Source organism: Anomalospiza imberbis, chromosome 28 (genome assembly GCF_031753505.1).
Source record: "Anomalospiza imberbis isolate Cuckoo-Finch-1a 21T00152 chromosome 28, ASM3175350v1, whole genome shotgun sequence".
Lineage (NCBI taxonomy): Eukaryota > Metazoa > Chordata > Aves > Passeriformes > Viduidae > Anomalospiza > Anomalospiza imberbis.
Window position 1 is genome coordinate 4,102,504 of NC_089708.1, and position 20,992 is coordinate 4,123,495.

Genomic DNA, 20,992 nt, shown 5'->3' on the forward strand with positions numbered 1-20,992 from the left:
TTAATTCAGATTTTCCCGCTCTGAACCCCGGGATCAATTTGGGATTTGAACATTTTCCTTTTCCATTGAATTGAATGGCTAAAATTTGAATTTTCCCAATTTTCCAGCAATGAAAAATTGGGAATTTTCCTTTCCGGATCAGGGAATTTTTTCGGATCAGGGAATTTTTGATTTCCATTAATTCACATTTTCCCACTCAGAACACCAGAATCAATTTGGGATTTGAGGATTTGCCTTTTCCATTGAATTGAATGGCTAAAAATTGAATTTTCCCATTTTTATTCCTTAAAAATTGGGAATTTTCCTTTCAGGATGAAGGAATTTTTTCGGATCAGGGAATTTTTGATTTCCATTAATTCAGATTTTCCCACTCAGAACACCAGAATCAATTTGGGATTTGAGGATTTGCCTTTTCCATTGAATTGAATGGAAAAAATTGAATTTTCCCATTTTTATTCCTTAAAAATTGGGAATTTTCCTTTCAGGATGAAGGAATTTTTTAGGATCAGGGAATTTTTGTCCCCATTAATTCACATTTTCCTGCTCTGAATCCCAGGATCAATTTGGGATTTGAGGATTTGCCTTTTCCATGGAATTTAATGGCTAAAATTTGAATTTTCCCAATTTTCCAGCAATGAAAAATTGGGAATTTTCCTTTCCGGATCAGGGAATTTTTTCGGATCAGGGAATTTTTGATTTCCATTAATTCAGATTTTCCCGCTCTGAACCCCGGGCTCAATTTGGGATTTGAACATTTTCCTTTTCCATTGAATTTAATGGCTAAAATTTGAATTTCCCCAATTTTCCAGCAATGAAAAATTAAGAATTTTCCTTTCCGGATCAGGGAATTTTTTAGGATCAGGGAATTTTTGTCCCCATTAATTCAGATTTTCCCACTCTGAACACCAGAATCAATTTGGGATTTGAACATTTTCCTTTTCCATTGAATTGAATGGGAAAAAATTGAATTTTCCCATTTTTATTCCTTAAAAATTGGGAATTTTCCTTTCCGGATCAGGGAATTTTTTCGGATCAGGGAATTTTTGATTTCCATTAATTCACATTTTCCCACTCAGAACACCAGAATCAATTTGGGATTTGAACATTTTCCTTTTCCATTGAATTGAATGGAAAAAAATTGAATTTTCCCAATTTTTTATTCCTTAAAAATTGGGAATTTTCCTTTCCGGATCAGGGAATTTTTTAGGATCAGGGAATTTTTTAGGATCAGGGAATTTTTGTCCCCATTAATTCAGATTTTCCCACTCAGAACACCAGAATCAATTTGGGATTTGAGGATTTGCCTTTTCCATTGAATTGAATGGAAAAAAATTGAATTTTCCCAATTTTCCATCCTAAAATATTCCGAATTTTCCTTTCCGGATCAGGGAATTTTTTCGGATCAGGGAATTTTTGATTTCCATTAATTCAGATTTTCCCACTCAGAACACCAGAATCAATTTGGGATTTGAGGATTTTCCTTTTCCATTGAATTTAATGGCTAAAAATTGAATTTTCCCAATTTTTTATTCCTTAAAAATTGGGGATTTTCCTTTCAGGATCAGGGAATTTTTTCGGATCAGGGAATTTTTGATTTCCATTAATTCAGATTTTCCCACTCAGAACCCCAGAATCAATTTGGGATTTGAACATTTTCCTTTTCCATTGAATTGAATGGCTAAAAATTGAATTTTCCCAATTTTTTATTCCTTAAAAATTGGGAATTTTTCTTTCCGGATCAGGGAATTTTTTCGGATCAGGGAATTTTTGATTTCCATTAATTCAGATTTTCCTGCTCTGAATCCCAGAATCAATTTGGGATTTGAACATTTTCCTTTTCCATTGAATTGAATGGAAAAAAATTGAATTTTCCCAATTTTCCATCCTAAAATATTCTGAATTTTCCTTTCCTGATCAGGGAATTTTTTCGGATCAGGGAATTTTTGATTTCCATTAATTCAGATTTTCCCACTCAGAACACCAGAATCAATTTGGGATTTGAGGATTTGCCTTTTCCATTGAATTTTATGGCTAAAATTTGAATTTTCCCAATTTTCCAGCAATGAAAAATTGGGAATTTTCCTTTCAGGATGAAGGAATTTTTTAGGATCAGGGAATTTTTCTCCCCATTAATTCAGATTTTCCCACTCAGAACCCCAGAATCAATTTGGGATTTGAATATTTTCCTTTTCCATTGAATTTAATGGAAAAAATTGAATTTTCCCAGTTTTTTATTCCTTAAAAATTGGGAATTTTCCTTTCCGGATCAGGGAATTTTTTCGGATCAGGGAATTTTTGTCCCCATTAATTCAGATTTTCCCACTCTGAACCCCAGAATCAATTTGGGATTTGAGGATTTGCCTTTTCCATTGAATTGAATGGCTAAAAATTGAATTTTCCCAATTTTTTATTCCTTAAAAATTGGGAATTTTCCTTTTCGGATGAAGGAATTTTTTCGGATCAGGGAATTTTTTCGGATCAGGGAATTTTTTGATTTCCATTAATTCAGATTTTCCCGCTCTGAACCCCGGGCTCAATTTGGGATTTGAACATTTTCCTTTTCCATTGAATTTAATGGCTAAAAATTGAATTTTCCCAATTTTCCAGCAATGAAAAATTGGGAATTTTCCTTTCCAGATCAGGGAATTTTTTCGGATCAGGGAATTTTTGATTTCCATTAATTCACATTTTCCCACTCAGAACCCCAGAATCAATTTGGGATTTGAACATTTTCCTTTTCCATTGAATTGAATGGAAAAAAATTGAATTTTCCCAATTTTTTATTCCACCCCGGGCTCAACTTGCGATTTGAACATTTTCCTTTTCCATTGAATTTAATGGCTAAAATTTGAATTTTCCCAATTTTCCAGCAATGAAAAATTGGGAATTTTCCTTTTAGGATCAGGGAATTTTTTCGGATCAGGGAATTTTTGATTTCCATTAATTCAGATTTTCCCGCTCTGAACCCCGGGCTCAACTTGGGATTTGAGGATTTGCCTTTTCCATTGAATTGAATGGCTAAAAATTGAATTTTCCCAGTTTTTTATTCCTTAAAAATTGGGAATTTTCCTTTCTGGATGAAGGAATTTTTTAGGATCAGGGAATTTTTTAGGATCAGGGAATTTTTTCGGATCAGGGAATTTTTGTCCCCATTAATTCAGATTTTCCCGCTCTGAACCCCGGGCTCAACTTGCGATTTGAACATTTTCCTTTTCCATTGAATTGAATGGACAAAAATTGAATTTTCCCTATTTTTCATTCCTTAAAAATTGGGAATTTTCCTTTCCGGATCAGGGAATTTTTTCGGATCAGGGAATTTTTGATTTCCATTAATTCAGATTTTCCCACTCTGAACCCCGGGCTCAACTTGGGATTTGAACATTTTCCTTTTCCATTGAATTGAATGGGAAAAATTTGAATTTTCCCAAATTTTTTATTCCTTAAAAATTGGGAATTTTCCTTTCCGGATCAGGGAATTTTTTAGGATCAGGGAATTTTTTCGGATCAGGGAATTTTTGATTTCCATTAATTCAGATTTTCCCGCTCTGAACCCCAGAATCAATTTGGGATTTGAACATTTTCCTTTTCCATTGAATTGAATGGAAAAAAATTGAATTTTCCCAATTTTTTATTCCTTAAAAATTGGGAATTTTCCTTTCAGGATGAAGGAATTTTTTCGGATCAGGGAATTTTTGATTTCCATTAATTCAGATTTTCCCACTCAGAACACCAGAATCAATTTGGGATTTGAACATTTTTCCTTTTCCATTGAATTTAATGGCTAAAATTTGAATTTTCCCAATTTTCCATCCTAAAATATTCCGAATTTTCCTTTCTGGATCAGGGAATTTTTCAGGATCAGGGAATTTTTGTCCCCATTAATTCAGATTTTCCCGCTCTGAAACCCGGGCTCAATTTGGGATTTGAACATTTTCCTTTTCCATTGAATTGAATGGGAAAAATTTGAATTTTCCCATTTTTATTCCTTAAAAATTGGGAATTTTCCTTTCAGGATGAAGGAATTTTTTCGGATCAGGGAATTTTTGATTTCCATTAATTCACATTTTCCCACTCAGAACACCAGAATCAATTTGGGATTTGAACATTTTCCTTTTCCATTGAATTGAATGGAAAAAAATTGAATTTTCCCAATTTTTTTATTCATTAAAAATTGGGAATTTTCCTTTCCGGATCAGGGAATTTTTTCGGATCAGGGAATTTTTGATTTCCATTAATTCAGATTTTCCCACTCAGAACCCCAGAATCAATTTGGGATTTGAGGATTTTCCTTTTCCATTGAATTGAATGGAAAAAAATTGAATTTTCCCAATTTTTTATTCCTTAAAAATGGGAATTTTCCTTTCGGATCAGGGAATTTTTTCGGATCAGGGAATTTTTGATTTCCATTAATTCACATTTTCCTGCTCTGAATCCCAGGATCAATTCGGGATTTGAGGATTTGCCTTTTCCATGGAATTTAATGGCTAAAATTTGAATTTTCCCAATTTTCCAGCAATGAAAAATTGGGAATTTTTCCTTTCCGGATCAGGGAATTTTTTAGGATCAGGGAATTTTTGTCCCCATTAATTCAGATTTTCCCACTCTGAACCCCGGGCTCAACGTGGGATTTGAACATTTTCCTTTTCCATGGAATTTAATGGCTAAAATTTGAATTTCCCCAATTTTCCAGCAATGAAAAATTGGGAATTTTCCTTTCCGGATCAGGGAATTTTTTCGGATCAGGGAATTTTTGATTTCCTTTAATTCAGATTTTCCCACTCAGAATCCCAGAATCAATTTGGGATTTGAGGATTTGCCTTTTCCATTGAATTGAATGGAAAAAAATTGAATTTTCCCAATTTTTCCATTCTAAAATATTCCGAATTTTCCTTTTAGGATGAAGGAATTTTTTCGGATCAGGGAATTTTTGATTTCCATTAATTCAGATTTTCCCGCTCTGAATCCCAGGATCAATTTGGGATTTGAGGATTTTCCTTTTCCATTGAATTGAATGGAAAAAAATTGAATTTTCCCAATTTTTTATTCCTTAAAAATTGGGGATTTTCCTTTCCGGATCAGGGAATTTTTTCGGATCAGGGAATTTTTCTCCCCATTAATTCAGATTTTCCCACTCAGAACACCAGAATCAATTTGGGATTTGAGGATTTTCCTTTTCCATTGAATTGAATGGAAAAAAATTGAATTTTCCCAATTTTTTATTCCTTAAAAATTGGGAATTTTTCTTTCCGGATCAGGGAATTTTTTCGGATCAGGGAATTTTTGATTTCCATTAATTCAGATTTTCCTGCTCTGAATCCCAGGATCAATTCGGGATTTGAGGATTTGCCTTTTCCATGGAATTTAATGGCTAAAATTTGAATTTCCCCAATTTTCCAGCAATGAAAAATTGGGAATTTTCCTTTCCGGATCAGGGAATTTTTTCGGATCAGGGAATTTTTGATTTCCATTAATTCAGATTTTCCCACTCAGAACACCAGAATCAATTTGGGATTTGAACATTTTCCTTTTCCATTGAATTGAATGGAAAAAAATTGAATTTTCCCAATTTTTTATTCCTTAAAAATGGGAATTTTCCTTTCAGGATGAAGGAATTTTTTCGGATCAGGGAATTTTTGATTTCCATTAATTCAGATTTTCCCGCGCTGAACCCCAGAATCAATTTGGGATTTGAGGATTTGCCTTTTCCATTGAATTGAATGGAAAAAAATTGAATTTGCCCATTTTTATTCCTTAAAAATTGGGAATTTTCCTTTCAGGATCAGGGAATTTTTTCAGATCAGGGAATTTTTGATTTCCATTAATTCAGATTTTCCCACTCAGAACCCCAGAATCAATTTGGGATTTGAACATTTTCCTTTTCCATTGAATTGAATGGAAAAAAATTGAATTTTCCCAATTTTCCATCCTAAAATATTCCGAATTTTCCTTTTAGGATGAAGGAATTTTTTAGGATCAGGGAATTTTTTCGGATCAGGGAATTTTTGATTTCCATTAATTCACATTTTCCCACTCAGAACACCAGAATCAATTTGGGATTTGAACATTTTCCTTTTCCATTGAATTGAATGGAAAAAAATTGAATTTTCCCAATTTTTTATTCCTTAAAAATTGGGAATTTTCCTTTCCGGATCAGGGAATTTTTTCGGATCAGGGAATTTTTGATTTCCATTAATTCAGATTTTCCCACTCAGAACACCAGAATCAATTTGGGATTTGAACATTTTCCTTTTCCATTGAATTGAATGCCTAAAAATTGAATTTTCCCAATTTTCCATCCTACAATATTCCGAATTTTCCTTTTAGGATGAAGGAATTTTTTAGGATCAGGGAATTTTTTCGGATCAGGGAATTTTTGTCCCCATTAATTCACATTTTCCTGCTCTGAATCCCAGGATCAATTTGGGATTTGAGGATTTCCCTTTCCATTGAATTGAATGGGAAAAATTTGAATTTCCCCACTTCCCCAACCCGAAAACCTCCGATTCCCTTTTTATTTCCCCCCGGAAAAACCCCGGAATTTTTGATTTCCCTTTTTTCCGAGTCGATTTCCTCTCCTTCCAGCAATTGGTTTCCGTGGAGAAGCTTCCCAAGTACGCCCAGGCCGGCTTTGAGGGCTTCAAAACGCTCAACCGCATCCAGAGCAAACTGTTCCGCGCCGCGCTGGACAGCGACGACAACCTGCTGCTCTGCGCGCCCACGGTCAGATTTGGCGAATTCCGGTTCTTTGCGGGCGCGTCGGGTTTTTCGGGGGTTTTAGGGTTTATTTACGGCGGTTTTGGGGTGATTTCGGGGTTTTTTGGGGTTTATTTACGGTGGTTTCGGGTTTTTCGGGGTTTTTTTGGGTTTATTTACGGTGGTTTTGGGGTGATTTCGGGGTTTTTTTGGGTTTCTTTACGGTGATTTTGGGGTGATTTTGGGATTTTTTGGGTTTCTTTACGGCGATTTTGGGGGTTTTTGGGTTACTTTACGGTGGTTTCGGGTTTTTCGGGGTTTTTTTCGGTTACTTTACGGTGGTTTTTGGGTTTTTTTGGGTTTCTTTCCGGTGGTTTTGGGGTTTTTTCGGGGTTTTTTTCGGTTACTTTACGGTGGTTTTTGGGTTTTTTTGGGTTTCTTTCCGGTGGTTTTGGGGTGATTTCGGGGGTTTTGGGGTTTCTTTACGGCGGTTTTGGGGTGATTTCGGGGTTTTTTGGGGTTTATTTACGGTGGTTTTGGGGTTTTTCGGGGGTTTTTTGGGTTTATTTACGGTGATTTCTGGGTTTTTTTGGGTTTCTTTCCGGTGATTTCGGGTTTTTCGGGGTTTTTTGGGTTTCTTTAAGGCGGTTTTTGGGTTTTTTTGGGTTTCTTTACGGAGGTTTTGGGGTTTTTCGGGGGTTTTTTGGGTTTATTTACGGTGGTTTTGGCGTTTTCTTCAGTTTCTTTATGGTCATTTCGGGTTTTTCGGGGTTTTTTTGGGTTTATTTACGGCGGTTTTGGGGTTTTTTTGGGTTTCTTTACGGTGGTTTTGGGGTGATTTCGGGGTTTTTTGGGTTTATTTACAGTGGTTTTGGGGTGATTTCGGGGTTTTTTGGGTTTATTTACGGTGGTTTTGGCGTTTTTTAGGGGTTTTTGGGTTTCTTTCCGGTGGTTTTGGGGTTTTTTTGGGTTTCTTTACGGCGATTTCGGGGTTTTTTTGGGTTTCTTTCCGGTGGTTTTGGGGTTTTTTCGGGGGTTTTTTGGGTTTATTTACGGTGGTTTTGGGGTTTTTTTGGGGTTTTTTTGGGTTTCTTTATGGTGGTTTTTGGGTTTTTTTGGGTTTCTTTCCGGTGGTTTTGGGGTTTTTTCGGGGTTTTTTTGGGTTTCTTTATGGTGGTTTCGGGGGTTTTTTGGGTTTCTTTATGGTGGTTTTGGGGTGATTTGGGGTTTTTTTGGGTTTCTTTATGGTGGTTTCGGGGTTTTTTTTTGGGTTTCTTTCCGGTGGTTTTGGGGTTTTTTTGGGTTTCTTTACGGTGGTTTTGGGGTGATTTCGGGGTTTTTTTGGGTTTCTTTACGGTGGTTTCGGGTTTTTCGGGGTTTTTTTCGGTTACTTTACGGTGGTTTTTGGGTTTTTTTGGGTTTCTTTCTGGTGGTTTTGGGGTGATTTCGGGGTTTTTTGGGTTTCTTTACGGTGGTTTTGGGTTTTTTTTGGGTTTCTTTACAGCGGTTTTGAGGTTTTTTTGGGTTACTTTACGGTGGTTTTGGGGTTTTTTTGGGTTTCTTTACGGCGATTTTGGGGTTTTTTTGGGTTTCTTTACGGCGGTTTTGAGGTTTTTTTGGGTTACTTTACGGTGATTTCGGGTTTTTTTGGGTTTCTTTACGGCGGTTTTGGGGTTTTTTTGGGTTTCTTTACGGCGGTTTTGGGGTTTTTTGGGTTTATTTACGGTGGTTTTGAGGTGATTTCGGGGGTTTTTGGGGTTTCTTTATGGTGGTTTTGGCGTTCTTTTCGGTTTCTTTATGGCGGTTTTGAGTTTCTTCGGGTTTCTTTACGGTGGTTTTGGCGTTTTTCGGGGGTTTTTGGGTTTCTTTACGGCGGTCTTGGGGTTTTTTTGGGTTTCTTTACGGTGGTTTTGGGGTGATTTGGGGTTTTTTGGGTTTCTTTACGGTGGTTTTGGGGTGATTTGGGGTTTTTTGGGTTTCTTTACGGTGGTTTTGGCGTTTTTCTGGTTCTTTACGGGCGTGTCGGGTTTTTCGGGGGTTTTTGGGTTTATTTACGGCGGTTTTGGGGTGATTTCGGGGTTTTTTGGGTTTCTTTACGGTGGTTTCGGGGTTTTCTTGGTGTTTCTTTACGGTGGTTTTGGCGTTCTTTTCGGTTTTTTTATGGTGGTTTCGGGGGTTTTTTGGGTTTCTTTACAGTGGTTTTGGGGTGATTTCGGGGTTTTTTGGGTTTCTTTATGGTGGTTTTGGGGTTTTTTTGGGTTTCTTTCCGGTGGTTTTGGGGTTTCTTTGGGTTTCTTTACGGTGGTTTTGGGGTTTTTTTGGGGTTTTTTTGGGATTCTTTACGGCGGTTTTGGGGTTTTTTTGGGTTTCTTTACGGTGGTTTTGGCGTTCTTTTCGGTTTTTTTATGGTGGTTTTGGGGTTTTTTTGGGTTTCTTTACGGTCATTTCGGGTTTTTCGGGGGTTTTTGGGTTTCTTTATGGTGGTTTTGGGTTTTTTTTGGGTTTATTTACGGTGGTTTTGGGATGATTTCGGGGTTTTTTGGGTTTATTTACGGTAGTTTTGGGGTTTTCGGGGTTTTTTGGGTTTCTTTCCAGTGGTTTTGGCGTTTTTTGGGGTTTGTTTTTGGTTTCTTTATGGTGGTTTTGGGTTTTTTTTGGGTTTCTTTACGGTGGTTTTGGCGTTTTTCTGGTTCTTTACGGGCGTGTCGGGTTTTCCGGGGTTTTTTGGGTTTATTTACGGTGGTTTTGGGATTTTTCGGGGGTTTTTGGGTTTATTTACGGTGGTTTTGGGGTTTTTTTGGGTTTCTTTACGGAGGTTTTGGGGTGATTTCGGGGTTTTTTGGGGTTTATTTACGGTGGTTTTGGGGTTTTTTTGGGTTTCTTTACGGTGGTTTCGGGTTTTTCGGGGTTTTTTGGGGTTTCTTTACGGTGATTTCGGGGTTTTTTTGGGTTTCTTTACGGCGGTTTTGGGGTTTTTTTGGGTTTCTTTACGGCGGTTTTGGTGTTTTTTGGGGTTTATTTACGGCGGTTTTGGGGTGATTTCGGGGTTTTTTTGGGTTTCTTTACGGCGCTTTTGGGGTGATTTCGGGGTTATTTGGGTTTCTTTATGGTGGTTTTGGCATTTTCTTGGGTTTCTTTACGGAGATTTTGGCGTTTGTTTCGGTTTCTTTACGGTGATTTCGGGTTTTTTGGGGTTTCATTACAGCGGTTTTGGCGTTTTTCGGGGTTTTTTTGGGTTTCTTTACCGTCATTTCGGGTTTTTCGGGGTTTTTTTGGGTTTCTTTACCGTCATTTCGGGTTTTTCGGGGTTTTTTTGGGTTTCTTTACGGTGGTTTTGGGGTTTTTTTGGGTTTCTTTACGGCGGTTTTGGGTTTTTTTGGGTTTCTTCCCGGTGGTTTTGGCGTTTTTCGGGGTTTTTTGGGTTTCTTTAAGGCGGTTTTTGGGGTTTTTTGGGTTTCTTTACGGCGGTTTTGGGGTGATTTCGGGGTTTTTTGGGGTTTATTTACGGTGGTTTTGGGGTGATTTCGGGGTTTTTTTGGGTTTCTTTACGGCGGTTTTGGGGTTTTTTGGGGTTTTTTTGGGTTTCTTTATGGTGGTTTTGGGGTTTTTTTGGGTTTCTTTACGGTGGTTTTGGGATGATTTCGGGGTTTTTTGGGGTTTCTTTACAGTGGTTTTGGCGTTTTTTTGGGTTTCTTTCCGGTGGTTTTGGGGTTTTTTTGGGTTTCTTTACGGCGATTTTGGGGTTTTTTTGGGTTTCTTTCCGGTGGTTTTGGGGTTTTTTCGGGGGTTTTTTGGGTTTATTTACGGTGGTTTTGGGGTTTTTTTGGGGTTTTTTTGGGTTTCTTTACGGTGATTTTGGGGGTTTTTTGGGTTTCTTTACGGTGGTTTCGGGTTTTTCGGGGTTTTTTTCGGTTACTTTACGGTGGTTTTTGGGTTTTTTTGGGTTTCTTTCCGGTGGTTTCGGGTTTTTTCGGGGTTTTTTGGGTTTCTTTACGGTGGTTTTGGGGTGATTTCGGGGTTTTTTGGGTTTCTTTACGGTGGTTTTGGGTTTTTTTTGGGTTTCTTTACGGCGGTTTTGGGGTTTTTTTGGGTTTCTTTACGGCGGTTTTGAGGTTTTTTTGGGTTACTTTACGGTGATTTCGGGTTTTTTTGGGTTTCTTTACGGTGATTTCGGGGTTTTTTTGGGTTACTTTACGGTGATTTCGGGTTTTTTTGGGTTTCTTTACGGCGGTTTTGGCGTTTTCTTCGGTTTCTTTACAGTCATTTCGGGTTTTTCGGGGTTTTTTTGGGTTTCTTTAAGGCGGTTTTGGGTTTTTTTTGGGTTTCTTTACGGCGGTTTTGGGGTGATTTCGGGGTTTTTTTGGGTTTATTTACCGTGGTTTTGGGGTGATTTCGGGGTTTTTTGGGGTTTCTTTATGGTGGTTTTGGGGTTTTTTCGGGGGTTTTTTGGGTTTATTTACGGTGGTTTTGGGGTTTTTTTGGGGTTTTTTTGGGTTTCTTTATGGTGGTTTTTGGGTTTTTTTGGGTTTCTTTACGGTGGTTTTGGGGTGATTTCGGGGTTTTTTTGGGTTTCTTTACGGTGATTTTGGGGGTTTTTTGGGTTTCTTTACGGTGGTTTCGGGTTTTTCGGGGTTTTTTTCGGTTACTTTACGGTGGTTTTTGGGTTTTTTTGGGTTTCTTTCCGGTGGTTTCGGGTTTTTCAGGGGTTTTTGGGTTTATTTACGGTGGTTTTGGCGTTTTCTTCGGTTTCTTTACAGTCATTTCGGGTTTTTCGGGGTTTTTTTGGGTTTCTTTACGGTGGTTTTGGCGTTTTTTGGGGTTTGTTTTCGGTTTCTTTACGGTGGTTTTGGGGTGATTTCAGGGTTTTTTGGGGTTTATTTCTGGTGATTTTGGGGTTTTTTTGGGTTTCTTTACGGTGGTTTTGGGGTGATTTGGGGTTTTTTGGGTTTCTTTATGGTGGTTTTGGCGTTTTTCCGGTTCTTTGCGGGCGTGTCGGGTTTTTCGGGGGTTTTTGGGTTTATTTACGGCGGTTTTGGGGTGATTTCGGGGTTTTTTGGGTTTATTTACGGTGGTTTTGGGATTTTTCGGGGGTTTTTGGGTTTATTTACGGCGGTTTTGGGGTTTTTTTGGGATTCTTTCCAGTGGTTTTGGCGTTCTTTTCGGTTTCTTTATGGCGGTTTGGGGGTGATTTGGGTCTCTTTACGGTGGTTTTGGGGTGATTTCGGGGTTTTTTGGGTTTCTTTACGGTGGTTTCGGGGTTTTCTTGGTGTTTCTTTACGGTGGTTTTGGCATTCTTTTCGGTTTTTTTATGGTGGTTTTGGGGTTTTTTGGGTTTCTTTACGGCGGTTTTGGGGTGATTTCGGGGTTTTTTGGGTTTATTTACGGTGGTTTTGGGGTTTTTTTGGGTTTCTTTACGGCGATTTTGGGGGTTTTTTGGGTTTCTTTACAGTGATTTTGGGGTTTTTTTGGGTTTCTTTATGGTGGTTTTGGTGTTTTTTGGGGTTTGTTTTCGGTTTCTTTACGGTGGTTTTGGGGTGATTTCGGGGTTTTTTGGGTTTATTTACGGTGGTTTTGGGGTTTTTTCGGGGGTTTTTTGGGTTTATTTACGGTGGTTTTGGGGTTTTTTTGGGGTTTTTTTGGGTTTCTTTATGGTGGTTTCGGGGGTTTTTTGGGTTTCTTTACGGTGGTTTTGGGGTGATTTCGGGGTTTTTTGGGTTTCTTTACGGTGGTTTTGGCGTTTTTCGGGGTTTTTTGGGTTTCTTTACAGTGATTTTGGGGGTTTTTTGGGTTTCTTTATGGCGGTTTTGGGGTTTTTTTGGGTTTCTTTACGGCGGTTTTGAGGTTTTTTTGGGTTACTTTACGGTGATTTCGGGTTTTTTTGGGTTTCTTTACGGCGGTTTTGGGGTTTTTTGGGTTTATTTACGGTGGTTTTGAGGTGATTTCGGGGGTTTTTGGGGTTTCTTTATGGTGGTTTTGGCGTTCTTTTCGGTTTCTTTATGGCGGTTTTGAGTTTCTTCGGGTTTCTTTACGGTGGTTTTGGCGTTTTTCGGGGGTTTTTGGGTTTCTTTACGGCGGTTTTGGGGTTTTTTTGGGTTTCTTTACGGTGGTTTTGGGGTGATTTGGGGTTTTTTGGGTTTCTTTACGGTGGTTTTGGCGTTTTTCTGGTTCTTTACGGGCGTGTCGGGTTTTCCGGGGTTTTTTGGGTTTATTTACGGTGGTTTTGGGATTTTTCGGGGGTTTTTGGGTTTATTTACGGTGGTTTTGGGGTTTTTTTGGGTTTCTTTACGGAGGTTTTGGGGTGATTTCGGGGTTTTTTGGGGTTTATTTACGGTGGTTTTGGGGTTTTTTTGGTTTCTTTACGGTGGTTTTGGGGTGATTTCGGGGTTTTTTGGGTTTCTTTACGGTGGTTTCGGGGTTTTCTTGGTGTTTCTTTACGGTGGTTTTGGCATTCTTTTCGGTTTTTTTATGGTGGTTTTGGGGTTTTTTGGGTTTCTTTACGGCGGTTTTGGGGTGATTTCGGGGTTTTTTGGGTTTATTTACGGTGGTTTTGGGGTTTTTTTGGGTTTCTTTACGGCGATTTTGGGGGTTTTTTGGGTTTCTTTACAGTGATTTTGGGGTTTTTTTGGGTTTCTTTATGGTGGTTTTGGTGTTTTTTGGGGTTTGTTTTCGGTTTCTTTACGGTGGTTTTGGGGTGATTTCGGGGTTTTTTGGGTTTATTTACGGTGGTTTTGGGGTTTTTTCGGGGGTTTTTTGGGTTTATTTACGGTGGTTTTGGGGTTTTTTTGGGGTTTTTTTGGGTTTCTTTATGGTGGTTTCGGGGGTTTTTTGGGTTTCTTTACGGTGGTTTTGGGGTGATTTCGGGGTTTTTTGGGTTTCTTTACGGTGGTTTTGGGGTGATTTCGGGGGTTTTTGGGGTTTCTTTATGGTGGTTTTGGCGTTCTTTTCGGTTTCTTTATGGCGGTTTTGAGTTTCTTCGGGTTTCTTTACGGTGGTTTTGGCGTTTTTTCGGGGGTTTTTGGGTTTCTTTACGGCGGTTTTGGGGTTTTTTTGGGTTTCTTTACGGTGGTTTTGGGGTGATTTGGGGTTTTTTGGGTTTCTTTACGGTGGTTTTGGCGTTTTTCTGGTTCTTTACGGGCGTGTCGGGTTTTCCGGGGTTTTTTGGGTTTATTTACGGTGGTTTTGGGATTTTTCGGGGGTTTTTGGGTTTATTTACGGTGGTTTTGGGGTTTTTTTGGGTTTCTTTACGGAGGTTTTGGGGTGATTTCGGGGTTTTTTGGGGTTTATTTACGGTGGTTTTGGGGTTTTTTTGGGTTTCTTTACGGTGGTTTCGGGTTTTTCGGGGTTTTTTGGGGTTTCTTTACGGTGGTTTTGGGGTTTTTTTGGGTTTCTTTACGGCGGTTTTGGGGTTTTTTTGGGTTTCTTTACGGCGGTTTTGGTGTTTTTTGGGGTTTATTTACGGTGGTTTTGGGGTGATTTCGGGGTTTTTTTGGGTTTCTTTACGGCGGTTTTGGGGTTTTTTTGGGTTTCTTTACGGCGGTTTTGGTGTTTTTTGGGGTTTATTTACGGCGGTTTTGGGGTGATTTCGGGGTTTTTTTGGGTTTCTTTACGGCGCTTTTGGGGTGATTTCGGGGTTATTTGGGTTTCTTTATGGTGGTTTTGGCATTTTCTTGGGTTTCTTTACGGAGATTTTGGCGTTTGTTTCGGTTTCTTTACGGTGATTTCGGGTTTTTTGGGGTTTCATTACAGCGGTTTTGGCGTTTTTCGGGGTTTTTTTGGGTTTCTTTACCGTCATTTCGGGTTTTTCGGGGTTTTTTTGGGTTTCTTTACCGTCATTTCGGGTTTTTCGGGGTTTTTTTGGGTTTCTTTACGGTGGTTTTGGGGTTTTTTTTGGGTTTCTTTCCGGTGGTTTCGGGTTTTTCGGGGTTTTTTGGGTTTCTTTACGGTGGTTTTGGCGTTTTTTCGGGGTTTTTTGGGTTTCTTTACGGTGGTTTTGGCGTTTTTCGGGGTTTTTTGGGTTTCTTTACAGTGATTTTGGGGTTTTTTGGGGTTTATTTACGGTGGTTTTGGGGTTTTTTTGGGTTTCTTTACGGCGGTTTTGAGGTTTTTTTGGGTTACTTTACGGTGATTTCGGGTTTTTTTGGGTTTCTTTACGGCGATTTTGGGGGTTTTTTGGGTTTCTTCACGGTGGTTTTGGCGTTTTTCGGGGGTTTTTTGGGTTTATTTACGGTGGTTTTGGGGTTTTTTTGGGTTTCTTTACGGTGGTTTTGGGGTGATTTCGGGGTTTTTTGGGGTTTATTTACGGTGGTTTTGGGGTGATTTCGGGGTTTTTTGGGTTTCTTTATGGTGGTTTTGGGGTTTTCTTGGTGTTTCTTTACGGTGGTTTTGGCGTTCTTTTCGGTTTTTTTATGGTGGTTTTGGGGTTTTTTGGGTTTCTTTACGGCGGTTTTGGGGTGATTTCGGGGTTTTTTGGGGTTTATTTACGGTGGTTTCGGGTTTTTCGGGGGTTTTTGGGTTTATTTACGGCGGTTTTTGGGGTTTTTTTGGGTTTCTTTACGGCGGTTTTGGGGTTTTTCGGGGGTTTTTTGGGTTTCTTTATGGTGGTTTCGGGGGTTTTTTGGGTTTCTTTACGGTGGTTTTGGGGTGATTTCGGGGTTTTTTGGGTTTCTTTACGGTGGTTTTGGGGTGATTTCGGGGTTTTTTTGGGTTTCTTTATGGTGGTTTTGGCGTTCTTTTCGGTTTCTTTATGGCGGTTTTGAGTTTCTTCGGGTTTCTTTACGGTGGTTTTGGCGTTTTTTCGGGGGTTTTTGGGTTTCTTTATGGCGGTTTTGGGGTTTTTTTGGGTTTCTTTACGGTGGTTTTGGGGTGATTTGGGGTTTTTTTGGGTTTCTTTATGGTGGTTTTGGCGTTTTTTCCGGTTCTTTGCGGGCGTGTCGGGTTTTTCGGGGGTTTTTGGGTTTATTTACGGCGGTTTTGGGGTGATTTCGGGGTTTTTTGGGTTTCTTTACGGCGGTTTTGGGGTTTTCTTGGTGTTTCTTTACGGTGGTTTTGGCGTTCTTTTCGGTTTTTTTATGGTGGTTTTGGGGTTTTTTGGGTTTCTTTACGGCGGTTTTGGGGTTTTTTTGGGTTTCTTTACGGCGGTTTTGGGGTGATTTCGGGGGTTTTTTGGGTTTCTTTACGGTGATTTTGGGGGTTTTTTGGGTTTCTTTACGGTGGTTTCGGGTTTTTCGGGGTTTTTTTCGGTTACTTTACGGTGGTTTTTGGGTTTTTTTGGGTTTCTTTCCGGTGGTTTCGGGTTTTTCGGGGTTTTTTGGGTTTCTTTACGGTGGTTTTGGGGTGATTTCGGGGTTTTTTGGGTTTCTTTACGGTGGTTTTGGGGTTTTTTGGGGTTTATTTACGGTGGTTTTGGGGTTTTTTTGGGTTTCTTTACGGCGGTTTTGAGGTTTTTTTGGGTTACTTTACGGTGATTTCGGGTTTTTTTGGGTTTCTTTACGGCGGTTTTGGGGTTTTTTTGGGTTTCTTTACGACGGTTTTGGCGTTTTCTTCGGTTTCTTTACGGTCATTTCGGGTTTTTCGGGGTTTTTTTGGGTTTCTTTACGGTGGTTTTGGGGTTTTTTTTGGGTTTATTTACGGTGGTTTTGGGATGATTTCGGGGTTTTTTGGGTTTATTTACGGTAGTTTTGGGGTTTTTCGGGGTTTTTTGGGTTTCTTTCCAGTGGTTTTGGCGTTTTTTGGGGTTTGTTTTTGGTTTCTTTATGGTGGTTTTGGGGTTTTTTTGGGTTTCTTTACGGCAATTTTGGGGGTTTTTTGGGTTTCTTTACGGTGATTTTGGGGTTTTTTTGGGTTTCTTTACGGCGGTTTTGGGGTGATTTCGGGATTTTTTGGGGTTTCTTTACAGTGGTTTTGGCGTTTTTTTGGGTTTCTTTACGGAGGTTTTGGGGTTTTTCGGGGGTTTTTTGGGTTTATTTACGGTGGTTTTGGCGTTTTCTTCGGTTTCTTTACGGTCATTTCGGGTTTTTCGGGGTTTTTTTGGGTTTCTTTAAGGCGGTTTTGGGTTTTTTTTGGGTTTCTTTACGGCGGTTTTGGGGTGATTTCGGGGTTTTTTTGGGTTTATTTACGGCGGTTTTGGGGTGATTTCGGGGTTTTTTTGGGTTTATTTACGGCGGTTTTGGGGTGATTTCGGGGTTTTTTTGGGTTTATTTACCGTGGTTTTGGGGTGATTTCGGGGTTTTTTGGGGTTTCTTTATGGTGGTTTTGGGGTTTTTTCGGGGGTTTTTTGGGTTTATTTACGGTGGTTTTGGGGTTTTTTTGGGGTTTTTTTGGGTTTCTTTATGGTGGTTTTTGGGTTTTTTTGGGTTTCTTTACGGTGGTTTTGGGGTGATTTCGGGGTTTTTTTGGGTTTCTTTATGGTGGTTTCGGGGGTTTTTTGGGTTTCTTTACGGTGGTTTCGGGTTTTTCGGGGGTTTTTGGGTTTATTTACGGTGGTTTTGGGGTTTTTTTGGGTTTCTTTACGGTGGTTTTGGGGTGATTTCGGGGTTTTTTTGGGTTTCTTTATGGCGGTTTTGGGGTTTTTCGGGGTTTTTTGGGTTTCTTTACGGCGGTTTTGGCGTTTTCTTCGCTTTCTTTACAGTCATTTCGGGTTTTTCGGGGTTTTTTGGGTTTCTTTACGGTGGTTTTGGGGTTTTTTGGGTTTCTTTTCAGTGGTTTTGGGGTTTTTCGGGGGTTTTTTGGGTTTATTTACGGTGGTTTTGGCGTTTTCTTCGGTTTCTTTACGGTCATTTCGGGTTTTTCGGGGTTTTTTTGGGTTTCTTTACGGTGGTTTTGGGGTTTTTTTTGGGTTTCTTTACGGTGGTTTTGGGGTGATTTGAGGTTTTTTGAGTTTCTTTCCGGTGGTTTTGGCATTTTTTGGGGTTTTTTGGGATGGATGTGCACTCGGTGATGCTTTTTGGGAGTGGAGAAGGTCAATGGGTTCCTCAAGGTGGATCTGGGGTTTGGGGCTGGAGAACCTCACGAGGTTCCTCAAGGTGGATCTGGGATTTGGGGCTGGAGAAGCTCAGGAGGTTCCTCAAGATGTTCCTCAAGGTGGATCTGGGGTTTGGGATGGAGAACCTCACGAGATTCCTCAAGATGTTCCTTAAGATGGATCTGGGGTTTGGAGTGGAGAAGCTCAGGAGGTTCCTCAAGTTGGATCTGGAGTTTGGAGGGGAGAACATCAGGGGCTTCCTCAAAGTGTTCCTCAAGGTGGATCTAGGGTTTAGGGTGGAGAAGCTCAGGAGGTTCCTCAAGGTGGATCTGGGGTTTGGAGCTGGAGAAGCTCAAGGCGTTCCTCAAGGTGGATCTGGGGTTTGGGGCTGGAGAACCTCACAAGGTTCCTCAAGGTGGATCTGGGGTTTGGAGCTGGAGAACCTCACGAGGTTCCTCAAGGTGGATCTGGGATTTGGGGCTGGAGAACCTCACGAGGTTCCTCAAGGTGGATCTGGGGTTTGGGGCTGGAGAACCTCACGAGGTTCCTCAAGGTGGATCTGGGGTTTGGTGCTGGAGAACCTTGGACAGGTCTGAGAGTCTTCTGGGATTTTTTGGGAATTTTTTGGGACGGGATGTGTCCGTCGCAGGGCGCGGGGAAGACCAACGTGGCGCTGATGTGCATGCTGAGGGAGATCGGCAAACACATCAACATGGACGGCACCATCAACGTGGACGACTTCAAGATCATCTACATCGCGCCCATGAGGTCCCTGGTGCAGGAGATGGTGGGGAGCTTCAGCAAGGTGAGGGCTGGGCGAGGTCGGGATCGGGTCCCAGGAGAGGTTTGGGATCGGGTCCAAGGGGAGGTTTGGGATCCGAGAAGATTTGGGATCGGGTCCAAGAGAAGATTTGGGATCAGGTCCAAGAGAAGATTTGGGATCGGGTCCAAGAGAAGATTTGGGATCGGGTCCAAGAGAAGATTTGGGATCAGGTCCAAGAGAAGATTTGGGATCGGGTCCAAGAGAAGATTTGGGATCGGGTCCCAGAGGAGGTTTGGGATCAGATCCTAGGAGAGGTTTGGGATCAGGTCCAAGGCGAGGTTTGGGATTGGGTCCAAGAGAAGATTTGGGATCGGGTCCAAGGTAAGGTTTGGGATCTGGTCCAAGAGAAGATTTGGGATCAGGTCCAAGAGAAGATTTGGGATCAGGTCCAAGAGAAGATTTGGGATCGGGTCCAAGAGAAGATTTGGGATCAGGTCCCAGGGGAGGTTTGGGATCAGGTCCCAGAGAAGATTTGGGATCGGGTCCAAGAGAAGATTTGGGATCAGATCCCAGAGGAGGTTTGGGATCCGGTCCAAGGGGAGGTTTGGGATCCGAGAAGATTTGGGATCAGGTCCAAGAGAAGATTTGGGATCAGGTCCAAGAGAAGATTTGGGATCAGGTCCCAGGAGAGGTTTGGGATCTGAGAAGATTTGGGATCAGGTCCAAGAGAAGATTTGGGATCGGGTCCAAGGGAAGATTTGGGATCAGGTCCTAGGGGAGGTTTGGGATCGGGTCCAAGAGAAGATTTGGGATCGGGTCCAAGAGAAGATTTGGGATCGGGTCCAAGAGAAGATTTGGGATCGGGTCCAAGAGAAGATTTGGGATCAGGTCCCAGGAGAGGCTTGGGATCGGGTCCAAGAGAAGATTTGGGATCGGGTCCAAGAGAAGATTTGGGATCGGGTCCCAGGGGAGGTTTGGGATCAGGTCCAAGAGAAGATTTGGGATCAGGTCCAAGAGAAGATTTGGGATCAGGTCCAAGAGAAGATTTGGGATCAGGTCCAAGAGAAGATTTGGGATCGGGTCCAAGAGAAGATTTGGGATCGGGTCCAAGAGAAGATTTGGGATCGGGTCCAAGAGAAGATTTGGGATCGGGTCCCTGGGAAGATTTGGGATCAGGTCCCAGGCGAGGTTTGGGATCGGGTCCAAAGTGAGGTTTGGGATCAGGTCCTAGGAGAGGTTTGGGATCAGGTCCAAGGCGAGGTTTGGGATCGGGTCCAAGAGAAGATTTGGGATCGGGTCCAAGGGGAGGTTTGGGATCGGGTCCCAGAGAAGATTTGGGATCGGGTCCCTGGGAAGATTTGCATTGGGTCCCTGGGAAGATTTGGGATCGGGTCCAAGGGGAGGTTTGGGATCGGGTCCAAGGGGAGGTTTGGGATCGGGTCCAAGAGAAGATTTGGGATCGGGTCCAAAGCGAGGTTTGGGATCCGGTCCCAGGGGAGGTTTGGGATTGGTGGGATTGGATCTAAAGGAAGGTCTGGGATGAGTGGGGTGGGATCCAGGAGAGGACATCCAGGTGGGATTCGGGATCTCCTCCCAGGGAGCACCAGGAGAAGAGGGATCGGCCCCTCCCCACCAGGAGAAGTTTGGGTGGGATTTTGGGGTCCTTCCTCCGCGGGAAGATCTCCCCACGCTCCTCCCGTGGCTTTTTCCCAGCGTTTGGCCACCTACGGGATCACGGTGGCCGAGCTGACCGGGGACCACCAGCTGTGCAAGGAGGAGATCAGCGCCACGCAGATCATCGTCTGCACGCCCGAGAAGTGGGACATCATCACCCGCAAGGGCGGCGAGCGCACCTACACCCAGCTGGTGCGGCTGGTCATCCTGGTGAGCTCCTGCCACCGGCCGGGATGGCGCTCCTCAGGGTGGAGCTGGGGCTTGGGCTCCTCGAGGGGTTCCTCAAGGTGGGTCTGGGCTTTGGGGTTGGAGAACCTCAAGGGTCTTGGAGTGGAGAAGCTCAGGAGGTTCCTCGAGGTGTTCCTCAAGGTGGGTCTGGGGTTTGGGGTGGAGAACCTCAAGGTTCTTGGAGTGGAGAAGCTCAGGAGGTTCCTCGAGGTGTTCCTCAAGGTGGGTCTGGGGTTTGGGTGGAGAACCTCAAGGGTCTTGGAGTGGAGAAGCTCAGGAGGTTCCTCGAGGCGTTCCTCAAGGTGGGTCTGGGGTTTGGGGTTGGAGAACCTCAAGGTTCTTGGAGTGGAGAAGCTCAGGAGGTTCCTGAAGGCGTTCCTCAAGGTGGGCCTGGGGTTTGGGGTTGGAGAACCTCAAGGTGATCCTCAAGGTGGATCTGGGGTTTGGGATGGAGAACCTCAAGGTGGATCTGGGGTTTGGGGTTGGAGAACCTCAAGGTTCTTGGAGTGGAGAAGCTCAGGAGGTTCCTGAAGGCGTTCCTCAAGGTGGATCTGGGCTTTGGGGTGGAGAACCTCAAGGTGTTCCTCAAGGTGGATCTGGGGTTTGGGGTGGAGAACCTCAAGGTGGGTCTGGGGTTTGGGGTGGAGAACCTCAAGGTTCTTGGAGTGGAGAAG

The 20,992-nt window shown here is 41.9% G+C and overlaps 1 protein-coding gene across 1 annotated transcript in view; it reads left to right on the forward strand.

Moving 5' to 3' along the window:
* SNRNP200 (small nuclear ribonucleoprotein U5 subunit 200) overlaps positions 1 to 20,992 on the forward strand; it is a 101,543-nt gene that overhangs the window by 15,987 nt on the left and 64,564 nt on the right. The window contains 3 exon segments of the mRNA XM_068174358.1: positions 6,583 to 6,720; positions 18,303 to 18,458; positions 20,130 to 20,300. Of these exon segments, the coding sequence (XP_068030459.1) occupies positions 6,583 to 6,720; positions 18,303 to 18,458; positions 20,130 to 20,300 (465 nt within the window).